Source organism: Mauremys mutica, chromosome 2 (assembly GCF_020497125.1).
Source record: "Mauremys mutica isolate MM-2020 ecotype Southern chromosome 2, ASM2049712v1, whole genome shotgun sequence".
Classification (NCBI taxonomy): Eukaryota; Metazoa; Chordata; order Testudines; family Geoemydidae; genus Mauremys; species Mauremys mutica.
The window spans coordinates 237826658-237844808 of record NC_059073.1 but is presented as its reverse complement, the minus strand read 5'-3'; the positions used below and the strand labels follow the sequence as shown (position 1 = coordinate 237844808).

The 18151-nt window shown below is 43.0% G+C and overlaps 1 protein-coding gene across 5 annotated transcripts in view; it reads left to right on the top strand.

The window, feature by feature from the left end:
• Window positions 1–3006: 3006 nt before the first annotated feature.
• Window positions 3007–18151, top strand: part of ITGB8 (integrin subunit beta 8) — an 83142-nt gene continuing 67997 nt past the window's right edge. For all 5 annotated transcript variants that reach the window (XM_045006104.1, XM_045006106.1, XM_045006107.1 and 2 more), the window contains exon 1: window positions 3007–3549. In XM_045006104.1, coding sequence (XP_044862039.1) covers window positions 3423–3549 — 127 coding nt within the window. In that variant the 5' untranslated portion in view covers window positions 3007–3422. The remainder of the gene's footprint in view (window positions 3550–18151) is intronic.

The window sequence follows — 18151 nt, the reverse complement described above, 5'->3', positions numbered from 1 at the left end:
ATTACATAGGTTCCATACAAACTTGGCAGTCCCTCGCTTTTATTGTTTTACATAATTTACATTGAAACTGAACTGAAATTGTAGAGTTATTTTATGCCAAATGAATGGATCCCAGCTGCATTAAGCTCCTTGAATTAATAATTTTTGTTCCCAAAATTTATGAGTCTGTTTGCATCCCACAATAGGGCCTTCACAGGTTGTGGTCTGGTACCCAAAATTAATTTTAGGAAGGGGGAAATTTTGAGGTAGAATGATAATGTAGCATTTTAAAACACCAGATTGGCAATGGAGATGTTGGTTCCATTCCCATCTCTTCCCCAGATTTCTTCTGTGATCTTAAGCAAGTGATTTAACCTACGCTTTACTTTCTCCAATTTCTAAAATGGGGATAATAAAATATCCTTATCTCACAATGTTGTGAGGCTTAGTGCATTGCTTGGAAAAGCTTTGAGATCCTCACATTTTTAAGGGCATTAGATGTGAAAAGTACTGTTAGGTGTCACTTTGTCAAGAATTATGTTTCAGTTACATTTGAATGAGTTATTAATTCTATACAAATCAATAACACAGACAAACTTTGATGCCATTTCTGGATAAGTACCCTGTCCTACATGTCCACTGAGGCCTGGTCAACAATAATGGAAGCTTAAGTGTGATGGTAAACGTTTAGATTATTATTAATTTGTATTATAGTAGTGCCTAGAGGCCCAATGAGGACTGGGGTCCAATTGTGCTAGGCACGCTTTAAAAATACAAAGTAAAAGACAGTCTCTGCCCCTGAAAAGCTACAATCTAAATAAGAAAGACAGACAAAAATCGAAAGAACATGACTGTATTTATAGGCCCTTGAACTTTTGGCTGACACAGAACAAGCTGTACGGATATGCATGTGTATCTACATGGCTTGAAAAGTGCCATGCTTGTCTAATTCCAAACGTGGCTGATTAGATGCACAAATCCTGGTCCTCTCAGATGTAAACAAAGCAACATGTAATCTTTTGAAAATGGAGCCCCAAAATAAATGATTTAATAAACTGAATGGAGATAAATTTTCTTCAGAAGATTTGAGATGTTATTGTAATAGGTACAAGTGACAGAATGCACCTGGGGACAGGGAGGGAGTTTCCTAACTTTTGCTTGAAAGCAAGGTACTTTCCGCTCACTTACTAACTCACTCAGGAGTAGTGTTAACCTTTGAACACTCCTACTTTGCCTGAGGGGGCGGAAACCCAGACTAGAAGACTGCCTGAGAGGGATGACAGGAGGAAATAAAGGAAGGGTTACAAACTAAGATATTTTTGTTTTTACCTGATCTGAGGTAGAGTAAAATAAGTATTAAAAGAGAACCAACACAGAGTGGGATGGAAGGGGGCCAGGGTATTCTCATAGGATCACAGGCATTCCCAATGGGGACAAGGCATCCTAGGCAGGGTGACCAGATGTTCCAATTTTATAGGGACAATCCTGATATTTGGGGCTTTTTCTTATATGGGCATCTGTTACCCCCCACCTCTGTCCTGATTTTTCATACTTGCTGTCTGGTCACCCTAATCCTAGGAGAAAAGGGAGCTAGGCAATCAAATGGTGGTGAACTGGGAGTTACAACTGGGCAGCACATGTGGTGAGATATGGGAGCAGACATATTATCCAAAAGAGGGCGGGGATGTGACAGAGAGAGTGCGTGTGTACAAGGGCAGATGCCAACATTCAGCACAAGTACCCTGGTCTGGCTTCATGCTTCATACAGGTGGGATGCCTTAGAGTGAGCATGGTACCCACTGCTGCCAGATCTGCCCTACCATGCAGGCTCTGACTGAGATGTACTGCCATCTTCCCATCTTTGCACAAACGAGAGTCTCGGAGGATCCGGGGGCTGCGGAGACAACTGCAGTTCCTCACATGCATGGGACGGGTGCTAGGGGGGCGAGGCAGGGCCGCCCAGAAGATTCAGGGGGCCTGGGGTCTTCGGTGGCCGGGGGCTCCCGCTGCCGAATTGCGGCCGAACACCCGGCACTTCGGCGGTGGGTCCCGGGGCAGAAGGACCCCCCACCGTGGGTCTTTGGGGCACTTCAGGGGCGGGTCCCAGAGCGGAAGGACCCCCCCGCTGCTGAATTTCCACCGAAGACCCGGAGCGGAAGAAGCTCCGGGGCCCTGGGCCCCGCGAGAGTTTTCCAGGACCCCCGGAGCGAGTGAAGGACCCCGCTCCAGGGCCCCCGAAAAACTCTCGTGGGGGCACCTGCGGGGCCTGGAGCAAATTACCCTATTTGCCCCCCTCTGGGCGGCCCTGGGGCGAGGGGAGGAGGTGCAGAGGGATGGAGGATTCCGGCTGGAGGGTGCATGGGAGCAGGGGGCCGAGGGGCTAGGGGAGGAAGTGCTGGAGGGGGGGCGAGGGGAGGGGGTGCCGGAGGGACTGGTGCCGTGTTGGGAACGCCGAGGTGAGGCCGGGAGAGGACGGGTGCGGGGGGTGAAAGGGGGAGGTGCTGCGGTGGGGACGGGGGGAGGCGAGGCGAGGGGACGGGTGCGGGGGGGCTGAGGTGGGAGGTGCCGTGGGGCGAGGGGAGGAGGTGCAGGGGGCTGGAGGACTCCGGATGGTGGGGGGGGGGGTCCCGTGGGTGCAATGGCAGAGGGATGGCGGGGCTGGGGGAGACTAGGGACGCTGTGCCAAGGCAGGCGCCCGCTCGGCCCCGCTGGAGCGAGGCACTGCAGGCAGCCTGCACCGCCGAAGACGGAGCTGGGAGGGGGGCGCCGGGATTCTGCAGCTCAGCGCAACGAAGGGAGCGGGCGGGGGGCGGAGTCTTGCCGCCCCGCCCCGCCCCGCGCGCCGCAGCCGGAGCTCAGCGCCCCAGACCCGGACGGGCTTGGAGCCTGCCCTGCCTGCCTGCCTGCCGCTGGTGGTCTCCTAGCAACGCGGGACCCCGCGCGCCGCACACGCCGCGCGCCGGCTGGAGCCTTCTCCGCTCCCGGGGAGGGGCAGCCCGGGGCCACCGACCCTGCCCCGGCAGAGCCCACCTGGCGGGCCGGGCCCCGGGCGAGGGTGGTGCAGTGAGTCGGGGGGCCGCTTAACGTCTTGCTTCTGGGGCTCTGCCAAGTGCCTCCCCCGCCGCCGGGCAGAGGGAGACAAAAGCCCTTTGTGAGCCGGGCTGGGGGCGGATGGAGGCGCCCGCCGTCCCTGCGCGGAAAGGACCTGGCTCCTGCCGCCGCCAAGCGGCTTTGCGCTGGGCTCGGGGGTCCCTACGCTCCCCCTGACATGCGGCGCCGCACGCTGCCCCTGCCCTGCCTCCTACCTGCGAAGGGTGCGCCCCTCCTCCTGCTTCGCCTCCTCCCCCGCAGCCGCCCGAGCCCCCGGCGGGGCTGAGAGCGAGCGAGCCGCTCAGCCGAGACTTGGCCGCCAGGACAGGGAGAGGTGCCGTCTGCTTCGCATTATGTGGATCCCGCTCCTGGCTTTTCTTACTGCTGGAATCGTCTCTCTGCAGAAATGCCAACGAGGGCCTGGCCCCATGCTGCGGGCAGCCCGTGTGCTCGCAGCTGTGCCGGGGCTGTGCCAGCGCCGTAAGTTGCCGGGCTTTGTTTTGGGTCGGGTGTTTTGCACTCTCGTGAGTGGGTTGAATGAGGCGCCCAAGGGCAGGTGAGCAGCAGCCGGGCCGGTTTGGAGAAAGCGGCTCCTGAAAGGCGCAGGGCTCCTGGCTAATAGATACTGCCAGCAGGAGCCATAAGTCTTGGGAAACTTGCACTTGACAGCGGAAGGGTTGTAGATTGAAACTAGATAGGTTAATCCTGCAGGATCCTTCCCGGTGTGTCTTTGGAACGGGCTCCTCCCTTGAGGCCAGGTGCATCTGGCCCATTTAACCTAATTTCTACCCTTGACGTTGAATTGACTTTCTCTAGAAAACTGCAGGAGGAGCAGCGTTCCCGTGGGATCAGCCATAAGGTTAAGGGGGGAGAGAAACTCACATAAAGAGTTTAATGGTGCCACCCTCTGTTTACACGTTATTCCTATGTGCTGTTTACAGTTTGGATAATACAGGTCATTGTAGCTAAATGATGGAGCAAAGGTACAGTTTATAGTCAGAATGAAAACATTAACTGTTTCATCAATACTGTTTAGCCCAGTGCTGGGCCAGGATCTGATCAAGGTAAAGGGTGATTGTTTCCTCCCCTCATACTTAACCCCCCCCCCCGAAAAAAAAAAGAAAGAAAAAAGAACATTAATGTTGAGAGAGGACTTAAATTCCTTACACACCTTTTACAGGTGGTATTACAAACAGGCGTTAGCCCAAAAGTGCAGGCTATGGGGCACTGATATGCAGAAGTTCCATTTACTTCAATAGGTGTTCTGCATGCAAATGGCTCTAAAGTCATAAAGCAATTTATTCATGAAATTAACCCCCCCTTTTTTTTAACATCCTGCACTAGAAAAGGGTTTAATCAATTTTTAGTAGTTTTGTAGACTACAATATACTCTTCTGCATTAAATTGTATGCCAAGTTTCAGCCTGGAGTTAATTAAAATATCCAAATTATAATCATATAAAATAAGATTTATGATGGGAACAGCATTTTAGCCTTAATTAATTGTTGAATATGTAACAAGCTAATGTCTAATTCCATAAGATTTGCCCAGTACTATTAAATGACGTAACAGTGGAATAACTTCAGTTAACTTTCATGGTGTGGTTTTTTTTTGTTTTTTTGTTTTTGGCTTTGTTTTTTTAATTAAAAATGAACCAAACTAAACGTCAATGAGAAAAAAGTTTACTATCAAATTTCTTATGAAACAAAGACAGCCCGTATTTGGTATTCTTTACACCATGGTGCCCGCTGGGGTGTCTAAGTGTGCCCGCATACTGGCCGGCAGATGAGCATCTGCCGAAATGCCACCAACAAGCAGTGTCGTCTGACGCCTCTAGATGACGCTGCTTGTCAGCGGCATTTTGGCGGTGACGCCTATTGATGTTGCCGCTTGTCGGCAGCATTTCGGCGGATGCTCGTCCGCTGCCACGGTCCTCCATGGCTCATCATCTGGCGCCTGCCAGACGAAAAAGGTTGGGGATCACTGCTCTCCACAATATGAATGAGCACGTTGGCCCTGATGTTTTGACCTAGGATTGAGCTGAGTTCAACATAGGCTGGGTTTGAGGGAGTGGCTAGGGTGACTAAGGCATCTTTGCACTATTGAATTCTTTGCATCCCTGCCATAACTCTCACTGTGCTGCAACAGCTCCCTATGGAGACATCCAGCAGTAAGAATAATTGGAGCAGCCATGCCTCTTTGCTACCTCCCTGGTATGCTCTTATGTCAGGTAGGGTGGAAGATCATTTTTCTTACTTCCATCCTGCCATACTGTCCTGTTCCAATGGGAGTATTCCCTATGAGGAGATCATCTGGTTTGTGGCTTTTGTCTGTTTGCAGAGCTGATGTATGGAGGCAACCATCCAGACCTGTGTATTTGCTGTATTGCACCTGTGAAAGAGAAAAAGAAACATGCTTGCACAGAGATACATAATTTTAAAACACAGAATTTCACTCATTCTTGCTGACATATTTGTCATGTATTATTGATAAAAATATACTATTTTATTCTATTTAACTATTGCTTGTAATTCTACTAAACAGTTGCATTAAAAATAGCACCAAATACCCATGAAAGTCTGTGACATCGGGAGTTGCATGGGTGTGTAAATGAAGGTAGAATTTGATCCTTCATTTGAATTAAGGTTGGAGCACAAAATAAAATCAGAGAAAATACTGCAAAATTGCACGTCTCACTAAATGTCCTCTAAGCACAGATAAAAGATTAGTTTTCCTGCCACTGACAAAGGATCTCTTGTTCAGAAACTTTTACCAAAGGAAATGGCAGTTCCGTTAAGCCAAATAAAACAAATACCTGACACGAGAATGAAACTTTTGCAAAATGAAATTTGCCAAGTAGCAATTTACACAGATCCTGGGCTTATAAAATATTAAAAACCGTATACCTCTTAATTAAGTAAACCACTGAACAGAATAAAAGGTAAATACAAGACATTGCTATACTGGGCCATGTTAATCAGCTAGCTAATGCTATTGACTTCCATAGAGACACAGGATCAGTTAACTCATCTTGTTGACAAACTATATAGAACAATAATTCTACAGTTTGTCAGTTAAGTACATATATGAAACTTTTAAAAGAGTTCAATTCTGAGGAATAGTTGGTAAAGATTAACAAGAGATTGTGGGTTTAAATCCCAGCAGTGGCTCATTTGTTGGAATTCATATACTTTGGTCTCGGTGGGAGCCTTAGAAATACCTAGATTATGATCCCTGTGTTAACCTTAAGTAAGCAGGCTTTACCCTGACTACCCACGCAAGGGTTGGATGGTGTGGAATCTTTATCTCTAATTTGGAGCCAGAAGTTTGGAGCACCATGGCTTCTGCTGCAACATCCAGGGTTGACAAAACTTTTGATCGTTGGAGTTTATATTCTCTTTATTTCAAGTTTCATGTGGAAGGGCTGGTTGGGAGGGGGTAGGAGAGTGGAAGATCCTTTGATCATAGTATGGACAGATGTTTATTGGTCCGTCCCAATAGAATGATTTCTAACTCCAAATATAATGGTCAAGTGTTCTCTCTCCTGCTCCTTTGGTGTTTTGCCAGTCTTATCACATCTCATTCTGGTGTCTGTCTGTTCTAGCACCGAATGTTTCCTACTTCATTATTGTGTTACTTCTGTAAGGTATAGGGAAAACTATTCAAGCCCCCCATGAAGGAAATATATTTTAAAAGGAGGAGTCCCTCAAGAAAAAAATTGAAGCAATTAGTGTATTTTGGTAGTTATTTTAAGCATGTGGACAGGCCTGCCTGTTGATTTTCTTTTTTTTTGCTGGCTCATTTCCATTGAGGACTCAGTGAAAGCTGTATTGTATAGAATACTCAATATTCAGACAGCTCTGCTTTTCCTAAGTCTTAAATGAAAACAATCCAGCAAGAAGAAAAATCCTTTTTTCATTTTCCTTGAGCCTGCTTGAGTGATCCTCTTCTTGAGGAGACTTGACCCTTCTCAGGGAAACAAGCCTAACAGAAAAAATTACTCTAGGACAGGGGTAGGCAACCTATGGCACACATGCCATTTTCAGTGGCACTCACGCTGCCCGGGTCCTGGCCACCAGTCTGGGGACTCTGCATTTTAATTTAATTTTAAATGAAGCTTCTTAAACATTTTAAAAACCTTATTTACTTTACATACAACAATAGTTTAGTTATATATTATAGACTTATAGAAAGAGACATTCAAAGAACATTAAAATGTATTACTGGAATGCAAAACCTTAAATTAGAGTGAATAAATGAAGACTCGGCACAGCACTTCTGAAAGGTTGCCGACCCCTGCTCTAGGACATGTAGTTCTTCTGTTTTTTCTGCTCACCAATTCATTATTTCCCTTCTACTATGCCTGATAAATATCTTTTACCAAAGGCATGAATTACTGAAACTGTTTCAATTTCAGGATATCCACTTCACATGGGCTGCTAATGCACTCTCTTCTAGTTTCTATGTTCTTTCTGTTGCTTGTCCATGATGAAGGAAACTAGCCCCTTTGAGGAGGGTCCATGCACAGCTCTCCACACTACAGAAGCCTTATAATAGATTTGTTCTGGAATGGGGTAGGGTGTAAGATGTGTGTCTATTGAAGGGGGCCCTCTGTACGCCTTATGTGCCACTGAGATTAGCTGCATGTAACTAACATGCCATTGCAGAAGGGAGCATTGAATGGAAGCTGTGGATTGCACTGGCCAGGAACACCTTTACATGTTTCCAAGGGACAGTAGTTGCTTTTCTGGTTCTTAGGCTGGACTGGAGTAATAGCTGCAAAAGGGTTGAGCTGCAGTCCCATGGCCTTTGTTAGAAATTACAATCATTCTCTACCAATCAATGGATCTGAAATGGATGGCTCTCGTCATTAAAATAGAATCCAGGTCAAACATCCTCTCCAGAGCACAAGTAAAATGTTGCAGTGTGCCCTTTATCAGAATGTTCAACAGAATTAAGAAAATCTGCATCAAATAAACCCTTACCTGCTCAGCCATTCAACAAAGGAGACTAACACATGGAATCAATGAATATTATAATCTGCCTTTGAATTAACAAAGGGCTTGAATGCTTGAAATATTTTACAAACAAGTCCCTAAAGAGAAGAATTAAGAATCGTAAGGTAAGAATATTAGGAACACCCTTCACAAAGACAACATCTGAAGATGAAAACACATCAGTACCAGAAATAAGCACAAATATAACAAAATATAAAGCCACAAACAATAGAACCTTAAAAATTAAAAATCAAAATGTGAATAATCCCCATTAATATGCTAATTATCAGATATTGAGCACTCTGTGAGGGAGGAAGCATATGACAGTATAATTAGATTGCGTAAGCGGAAAATATTTCTTATTTGATGGCTGCTAGCATTTTTTGAGACTACAGTCACGAGGCCAAATTAATCATTAGCATAGTTGATTGTAACTCCATTGTAGTGAATGGAGACTTACTTCCTTTCTTGAGCACTAAACTAGGCTCACAAATGTTCAACCCACAATGCAGAAAAATGATGGGTCACAAATGTGGAATATTTTTGCATGATGGATATAAACCTTAAAAGCTGCTCCACATTAGTATTTAAGATCAAATAATTTATATAAATATTGTGAGCATTGTATATCTTATCTCGAAAGCACTTGTACAAACATTAAAGACCCAAAGCCATATAATATGCTTAATAGTGTTCTATGGATATGGCTTCTGGGTTTTTTTTGTTTTTTTTTGTGGGGGAGGGTTAATTTAATTGAGGAGGGGTATATTTTAGCAATTTTTGAGTTCTGTGGATGTGTCCACAAACTGGGGTGTTTTGGGGACTTTCCCTTGGTATATACATGTACTATATGTTATTACTGTACTGTATCACATGTTAAAGCACACTAGGGGACCTTTAGTGTGCACCAGCAAGGTTCACGGGGATGGCTTTATGTATGACAGGTTAGTGTGATTTGGAAATCACATCCTCTGTGTAGACAACCCCTTAGGTGAAAGCCAGGGTAGCGCCTGAATAAACAAACTGCACTGAAAAGGGGTGAAATCAGCACAGCCCGAGTAACTATTTCTGGTATATTTCTGTTGTTTGTGGGTTATTTATTTATTTTGAGGGTGTTTTATCAGGGTTTTTTTTATTGTTTTGTTTTTTTGGGTTAAAACCTAAAATCAGAAGCCCCATGTATGGAAAATACCCTGTGCTTCTACTGAAGGCTGGTAGTCCAGATGCTTTGTTGTAAACCTGGCTTATCAAGCTTAATGCTTTGAAAATAAAATACTGGAGGGAAAAGTGATTTTTTTTTTAAACTGGACTCCTATCAAACTTCTAGCATCTAAAAGTCTCCATTCCAAATCATACATCTCCCTCCCAGCCAACTCTAAAGTCAAAGCTCTTGTCCTAACTTCCGCTTTCTCTCCAGCCTAATTAAAAGGCTCAATGCCTCCTTCGCATCTGCTTAGAACAGGCATAAGTTATGATGAACAAAATAGAATATGCTGTATTATTCTGTTCTAAGATGCTTGGATGTTGTTAATTAAAATCATTCCATTTCTGGCAGTTCAATATTGAAGTTGATTGTTAGTATAAATGGACTTGGCTATTTTGTGCGGCCTTTTGAGAGGGAAGAACAGCTCTAATGAATTATTGTACTGTCCATTGTAATGGAACCTTTCGGGAAGAAAAGCAAACGCCTTGCCAGCCATTCAGGATTCTCTCTTGTTCTGGTGGCAGAATAAGAATAACCCCTTGAGCAAAATATAAGCGTTTCAGGAGGATAGGAATTTACAGCACCAGCAAGCTGCCAAGAAACAACTTCTGTGTTTGCCTAAGTTCAAGTATTTGCAAAGTTGATAATTGAGCATTCTCTTCATATGTTTCTGCGTTTTCCATTGCTCCATTGTCATGGGTCTAAAGTAATTTCTTCCTGTTATTACTAGTAATAGGCAAAAGTAATGAGTAAGAATAATTTATAACTATTAAAAAAAGCTAGAGACTGTGCAGTTTTCCCTCCTCTTTAATTTTCTTTAATTAGTGGCTCAGGTAAGGAATATGCCCTTGCTGCAGGCAATAGGGTGTTACTTCTAGGGGTTGGATTTTTCAAAATTTCAAAGTACTTTCTATTCCCCTTGCTTTCTTTGGGAGTTAAGGATGCTCATTGCCTTGCAGGATTGGACTCAAAGCTTTAAAATACCCAAAGTTTTTGGCACATAGATTTTGTACCTTTTGAATAAGTATAGCTGCATGTTATGCTTTAGTAAAAGTGTAATTAAAATAAGTATGTTCCCTTTTCTGTTCATGAAGAGAAGGAGGAGTCTCCTCTTAACATTCCCCCCGCTGAAGGTCCTCCATATCTCTGTCCGAGTTGTGAGGATCCCCATTTTCCCCCCATTTTGCTTTATATTTTGTCCTCAAAACCCCATGTCATGGCCACCTTCCTTTCAGCCATTTGACTGATTTCCTTTCAGACCACAGCCATATGTGGTGCCTATATTCCTCTACACAACAGAACTGTTGCTTAACTGGCTGATGGGATCACTGTTGAATGACTTAAGATACCTGTGTCCTCAGGAGATGAATGCCGCTGGCAGCTGTTTGTTTTGGTAAAGATCAGAACTGGGAATCAAATCTGGGACCTTGGTGTGAAAATACAGAATGAGTTTTTAATAAACCCCATGTGATGGGTTGGCTCACAGAAACCCCCTTGGGGCTGCCAACTGATGTGCCAAGACTACTACTGCCCCTGCTTTCCCTGCCAGCTTGGGACTCGAGCACCCTGTCTTGTTGAGCCAGACACGCCAGTCTCTGCTTCAACACAGACCCAGGGTATGAGCCACGTGCTCCAAAGCTGCAGACTTAACTGAAAGCAACTTAAGAAGTGTTCCTGGCTTTAACACTCAGATGCCCAACTCCCAGTGGAGTCCAAACCCCAAATAAATCCGTTTTACCTTGTATAAAACGTATACTAGGTAAACTCATAAATTGTTCGCCCTCTATAATACTGATAGAGAGGTATGCACAGCTGTTCCCCCCCCCCCCCGGTATTAGTACATACGCTGGGTTAATTAATAAGTAAAAAGTGATTTTATTAAATACAGAATGTATGATTTAAGTGTTTCCAAGTAGTAACAGACAGAACAAAGTGAATTACTAAGTAAAATAAAACAAAACATGCAAGTCTGAGTCTAATACAGTAAGAAAACTGAATACAGACAAAATCTCACCCTGAGTGGTGTTCCAGTAAGATTCCTTTTACAGACTAGTCTCCTTCTAGTCTGGGTCCAGCAATCACTCACACCCCCTGTAGTTACTGTCCTTTGTTCCAGTTTCTTTCAGGTATCCGTGGGGGTGGAGAGGCTGTTTCTTGAGCCAGCTGAAGACCAAATAGAGGGGTCTCCAAGGGGTTCAAATAGAATTTCTCTTGTGGATGGAGACCCCCTCCTCTCTTCTATGCAAAGTCCAACTCCAAGATGGAGTTTTGGAGTCACATGGGCAAGTCACATGTCCATGCATGACTCAGTTTTTACAGGCAGCAGCCATTGTTTACATGCTACCCTGAATGTCCTCAGGTAGACTTCTTATGTGGATTGGAACTTTCCAAGATTCATTGTCCTTTAAGTGTTTCTTGATTGGGCACTTAATTTGCACATTCCATTCTCAAGAAGCTGACCAAATGCTTTACTAAGGCTACTTAGAAATCAAGCAAGTACATAGCCAATATTCATAACTTAGAATACAACAATGACACATGCATGCAAATAGGATGAATAGATTCAGTAGATCATAACCTTTACAGAAATATGTTACATGGCATATGTAGCATAAAACATATTCCAGGTATGTCATATATATACATTAATAAACGTATTTCCATGAAGCCTTATGGGGTGCACCGTCACACCCCATTTTCAGGACTTCGTAGCTTGGTTGCATAACTTACTTTATGCTGAAAGATCCACTCGTTACAGATAAGTGATATATAGCACATCTCGCTTCTGCAGTAAATTGTGTATATATGTACATGCACAATGGGACAAGTTAAAAGGTGAATAGAAGTTGTCTGTTGAAGTATTGAAAGAGCAGACAGAGTTAGCAGAAGAGCAACGAACAGGAAACTGTAAATTTTAAAGTATACCACCCGTTATTTTAATTTAAAACCTTTGGACTCCATATGTAAAATACTCTGAATCACACCTATTTACTAGTATTTCTCTTTCTTTCCTATCACTGTTGTAACTGAGCACCTCCCAATACTGCCTCCCACCTCCTTTTAGGTGGGGAAAGTATTACTTGGGGAACTGCAATTTGCATAGGAAATCTGTGACAGAGCCAGGAATTAAGCGCATCTAGTGCCTTAAAAACAAGATCCTATCTCCCACAACATCTTTGAAACTAGCCCACTGCATTGCCTGCTGATGTCCATCAGGATATGTGTGTTTTCTGCCTGATTCTGGTACAGCAATAAAATATATAAGTACTCTAGCACAGACATATGGTAGATGGTGCTATGAGAGAAATATTTCTATGTTTTTATGTTCATTTTCCATAAGAATGGTTAGTGTTTTTGGTATTACTAGTGGAATAAACTTCTTTTAGTTGCTGTAATTTGTTTATTTTATAAATTATTTTACATTTTCTATCATCTTGGCAACTTCAGAAATAAAATTATTTAACAATGAACAATTATAGTACATTGTGCTGGACTAGCACAAACGACCTGATGTGAGAACACCAGAATCAAACTGTGTAGCTTGTTCACTGGAATGAAAATGTTATTACCTTTTTGCTCACTTTTGTCCAAGGGAATATGTAAAAGAGGATCTTGTTGACTTGAAACCAGCATAGACATTTTAAATACCTGTCTATATTGATAATGGGAACTGTATCGTAATACTTAAAAAGGACATGCTGGGCTAGTACAGAGGGCAAACTATGTTAGTTTAAGGTCACTGTAGAACAAAAAAGGATTTCAGGAAAGTTCAGCTCCGGTAATGAATAATTCTTTCTTCTCTCTCTCTCTCTCTTACTCTTCCACGCTGTTAAACAAATCATAAACAATTTCCTGTTGGACTAAAACAGGTGTATTATAGCCAGCACAATGGATGGTTCTTCAGTTATTTATTCATTATCAAGCCTAGATGGAGGCTCATGGTTTAATTTGTGCCCAGTTAATTTTAATAGCTATATATTTTACAGTGGTATTGGGAAAAGGACAGATTTGAAAATAGATGAGGGAAAACGTAAGACAACAGCCTGACTTTGCTTCACACAATAATGAAAGGTACAACAGCCCCTCACCATGGCATGTATCAGTCAGGCAATATTGAGGGCATTGGGACCTGGTATAAGGAATCCATTGGGATTTGTAGAGCCATGGGGTGAAGGAGTGAACTCCCATTCTCCTCTCAAGCAGCGTCCTCCACAAATATAAGTTCCTCCCTTACCAGGTTATGGGAGCCATGGTTACTGCCATGTTAGGGCAGTAGTAACCCCAATCAATATAGGGAAGGGGTTACTTTTGCCTGTACTCTGTTCCATTTCAGATGTCAACTGACAGAAGTCTTGCCTAGACTGTCAGTTATTTGGGCACCTACCCTCTTCTTCTGCTAAGCTGGGATGGGACTCTCTGTGTTGTCAATGGCTCCAAAACATCCCTTCCAGCTCAGAGTTAGAGTGGAGTCTAACACCATCTCTAGGCAGGTCTGGGATTGGATAGCTGCAATGGGGTGGAGTGGGTTCCTTAAAGATTTGATTAAGCTGCAGCAAACTTCTTATTGCAGAGATGGTAACACTGGTAGGGCCCAAGAATTTGTCATTGTCTCTGAAATTCATAGCAGTTATCCTGCTAAGAACAGTGGCCCTTCCTTCCCTCCCTCCCCCTTCAGTATATTCTGGCACTATTTGAAAATTCAGGATAATTTTGTCCATTTCTGTAGTGGCTGGCCAGTGCCATTGCAAAAATGGGTGGAGCTGGGTCAAGTGAGGGCACTTAGAGGAGTAGCTGATTCAACCAAGCAGGTCCCCTCTCCCAGACTGAATCCCTCTAGCATACAGATATCTGTGCTGGTGAACTGGGGTGAGTCATATACATTTCTGCTGTACTTGACACCTGGTTTCATTCCCGGTTTCAGCTTTTCAGACTGATAGAGTTTTGCAGTTTTGTGACAAAAGCACATTTCTATGGGATGGGAATTCCTTGTCACTCCATGACCCCTAATGGAGAACTTAGTAAGTTTCAGGGAAAGCATAGGATCCACTGTGCTTGTACAGAGACCCCCATGCCCCTCCATCCCCCAGGAAATATGAAGTGTATCAGGGATTTAAAGTTTTGCAAGAATGATACAGAATATCTTTAACTAAAACAAAGCTCATGACATAACTAAGTGTGCTCTTTCAATCTAAACAACTGTAAATTTTCATTTTGCCTTGGAAGTGCTGTGGAGTGGTTTTGAAACATTAAAACACTAATTAACTGTTTAAAATCTGGCAATGTATTGTCTGTTTTCCCCCCATTGGATACCTAACCTGTACCTGCAAAACATAGGAATGAACAAATGAAAATTTGGAAGCACAACAGGAAAATTGCATATAAAAATGTGTTTGCACATACGATTACAATGAGCGTCTGAGTCTGTATATTTTGTGGGCACAACTTAAGTCTTTTTTTTTCTCTTTTTCTGCTTTTGTTTTTAAATCTTGGCCTCAACGTTATCAATACATACAATTAAAAAAATAATAATTCTGTAATCTGTTCCTTCGCTTATCTGTCAAGTCATGCATTCAGGAATGTGATCCTTCTCCCTTTGGAAGCAATGACAAACCTAATTGACTTTATTGAGAAGAGGATTCTAAAAACCTACAACAGAACACAGGAACTTCCTGCTCTTAGGTGTGTTTGAGGTCAAAAATTGCTGCAACAAAAGCACAAATACTGAATTCATAACTTCACAGAACAATAAAAGGAACCGACTTTACAGTATTGTGTTATAAGATGTAATAGTGTATTCAATAATTTTAAGCCATACACTTACAAAAGCTTTGTACCTTAGCTCATCTTTCTAAATTTATGCTTAGGCAATTCATCGACTGCAGGCACTGTCTATTGCTTGGTGTACCACAAATTGAAGAGGATATTTTTTAATTAACTAGTCTAAGTTCAAAGGGTGCGAAGCCAAACCAAAAAAGTTTCACACCTGAAACTCTTTTCCTGAAATGTTATTTACCATACTCCCTGAGATTCATGTTAATCATTTACCATAATTTAAGATTACAAAATTCCATTGAAAAATTACCAAGCACTGTTTTTCCTTTTTCTTTCTGTATTCCAAAAGTCAACAAAAACATTAAAATAGCCTCACAAACAGATTATATCTGGCTAAATATTGCCACTGAACACAGAGTCCCTGAACGATGGGGTCTAGCCTGTCTGATATGAATTTTACTTTTTGTATAAATAGTGGTTTTTAAATGTGTGTGATTCTAAAACGTGTATTTCCCCATATTATTCTAGACTACATGCAAAGGGCCTACTGTTATTTCCATGTTGATGAGGTACTAATGGAAGTGCTGCTCATAGATATTAGGCTAGAGAGGGAACTTTGTTGTAGCTGAGATATTGGCTCCTGGTTCCTAGTGCAACACAGAGTAGAGTTCAGTCTGCTCTAAATTATGCGCAGCTGCAAAGGATGATTCCAGCATCTGGAGATCAGGGCATAAAGACGCCCACATCTACATCCCTTCCAGGAATGCCCCTAGAGCAGGAGCCAAGGGTGTTTTCTTGTAGCTGGTAAGCCAGCTGTATGCATCCTGAGGTCCCCTTTACACAAGGGTAATCCTAAAGGATGCAGTTAAGGCAGCTTTCTTGGTACTTCATACCATCACTTTGGTGCAGAGCAACTTGAGTAGATCCATCAAATTTAGGACACAGCAGCTAATGGCTGTGGGATGAGTATTTCCAAGTGATATGATCATCTTAAATTACTGTGTACACTTGTATCTGTGAGAGACAGATTCAGAATAAGATGGCTTCAGAAACAGAATATTCTTTGACTCAGTGTTTACAGGCATGCATCACACCAAGGAATTATAGCCATCTTGTCTAAAGGCAGACAGCTCCACAAGAAAATGCAGGGAGAGAAGAAGGACTAAAAATGAATGATGGGGATATTCACCAACTTCAAAGATGACTTGAAAAATGTTCCAGGCACCTACTAGCTGTAGGATTAAACCTGTTGGACAGAGAAAGATATGAAGGCCAAGGCTAGCTCCAGAGGCAGCATCCTTATGAAGGTCAGCATCCATGTCATCGCCCTGCTGCTAGAGAGGGGGAAGGTGCTCTCTCTGGGCACCACTTGGTGGTCCATCTTTCCTTCTCTGCCTTAGGGTAGTATATTTCTGATAAACTTGTTCTAGTCCCTCCATCCCCAACTGCCTGTGTCCTCTCTTTCCTTCACAGCCTCTTGGATGCTGTGTTGGCAGAAGTCTCTGTTGCTCTACCTCTACCCCAGAGCCCTCTGGCTACAAGGAGGGATGGAAAGAGATCTTGGTTACTCTTCCCCTAACTTCCGTGTCCTTGGTTGATCTTCCCAGTTAATAATTCCTATGACTGCCTCTGCTGCTGCTCCTAGATTTCCCATGCAGTATGAAACTGAGGTGAGTCTTTGCTGTTTGACTGCTGCTGCCCACAGCGTTATGACTAGTGACCGGTTTCCTTAATTCTCTGGCAACGTCTAAACTATGAGGGAGGGGTGTGATTCCCCATCTCACGTAGGTATACTCTCACTAGGTCTTATTGCACTATCATCATATAAATAGCAGTGTTGCCATGGTAGGAGGGGTAGCAGCCACGGAGGCACAGCTGAGCCATATGTCAGGGTCCAGTCCAAATTTACCACGTTTCTTTTTTTTTTAAATCTTCTAGACTTGCTAATGTACATCTCAGAGACCTGCAAACCTATGAGCAGCAAAGATTCATGGAAATAATGCTGCATCACGTAACATTTTGAAGATTTTCTTTGCGACCATAGAGGCTTAGTAACTGCTTATTTAAAAATAAAGTTTACAGTCTTCAGAAATTGTTCTCACTTAGGATCTCAAGTACTTAGTTTTTTTAAATCCTGACTCTGTGTCACTCTATGCTGTGCATGTGCAAGTAGTGCTTTTTATTCCTAGATCTCAAAGTGACTTATAAAGGTTATTATTTCCATTTAGGAGTAAATGAGAGACAGAGAGGTTAACCGACCTACCAACAGCACACAGCAAGACAATGGTAGCGTTAAGACTAGAATCTAAATCCAGCTCCCAGTCTTGCTCGCTAGCAATGCTTTCCACAGTATTTATCTAGATGTGTGCGTTTAACTCTTATGGTTTGATCTCTTTCAGAACACTACCAGAACACTTCATTCAAGTTGACAGTATTCCTTAAAATAAGGAAGTTTTTAAATTAGCCAGTTAAAAAAAAAGTCTAGACATTTTAAATGGGGGAATAAATCTTAATGGTTATGGGAGTGGATTTTACTTCCTTACCATGTTGACAAAAGTCTCTTTGGTGGGCCCAAGAGCAGCAATACCAAACCTGTTCAATCCTGCTCTCCTTCCCATTACCATTCTCTTTGTGCATGCATCTGCCTGCTACCTCTTCAGTTCAGTTGCAGGTTTGCTGGTCTTCTTGCTGTTAAGCACCCTCTTCCACATCCTGTGGAGGTGCATGCAGCTAGATCCCATCAGAGCAAAGTGTGAGAGTGATGCAAGTGACCATCAATAAAATAGTGAAACAGACTAAACTCAAATAACTGTCAACTGTACAAAGTACAGGGGAAAAAACAGAGGAAAAATGTTTTGCTCTAATGTTTCCTTTCTAGTAATCTGAGGGATTACTTGTAAAAATAGCAGATACACAGGTTTTCATAAAGAAATGTGATTTTTTTTTCCAAGTTGGTGTTCCTTTACTCTGAAATTCTGTCCTTTTGTTACACCTGTGCTATCCTATTGGGAAATTGTGTGTAGCAGAAATTAATTTAAAGGCATAGGTGCAACTCCCTGGAAACAGCCAGTATGTCTACACTGTCTTGTAAACCTGGGTCTTTAGGACC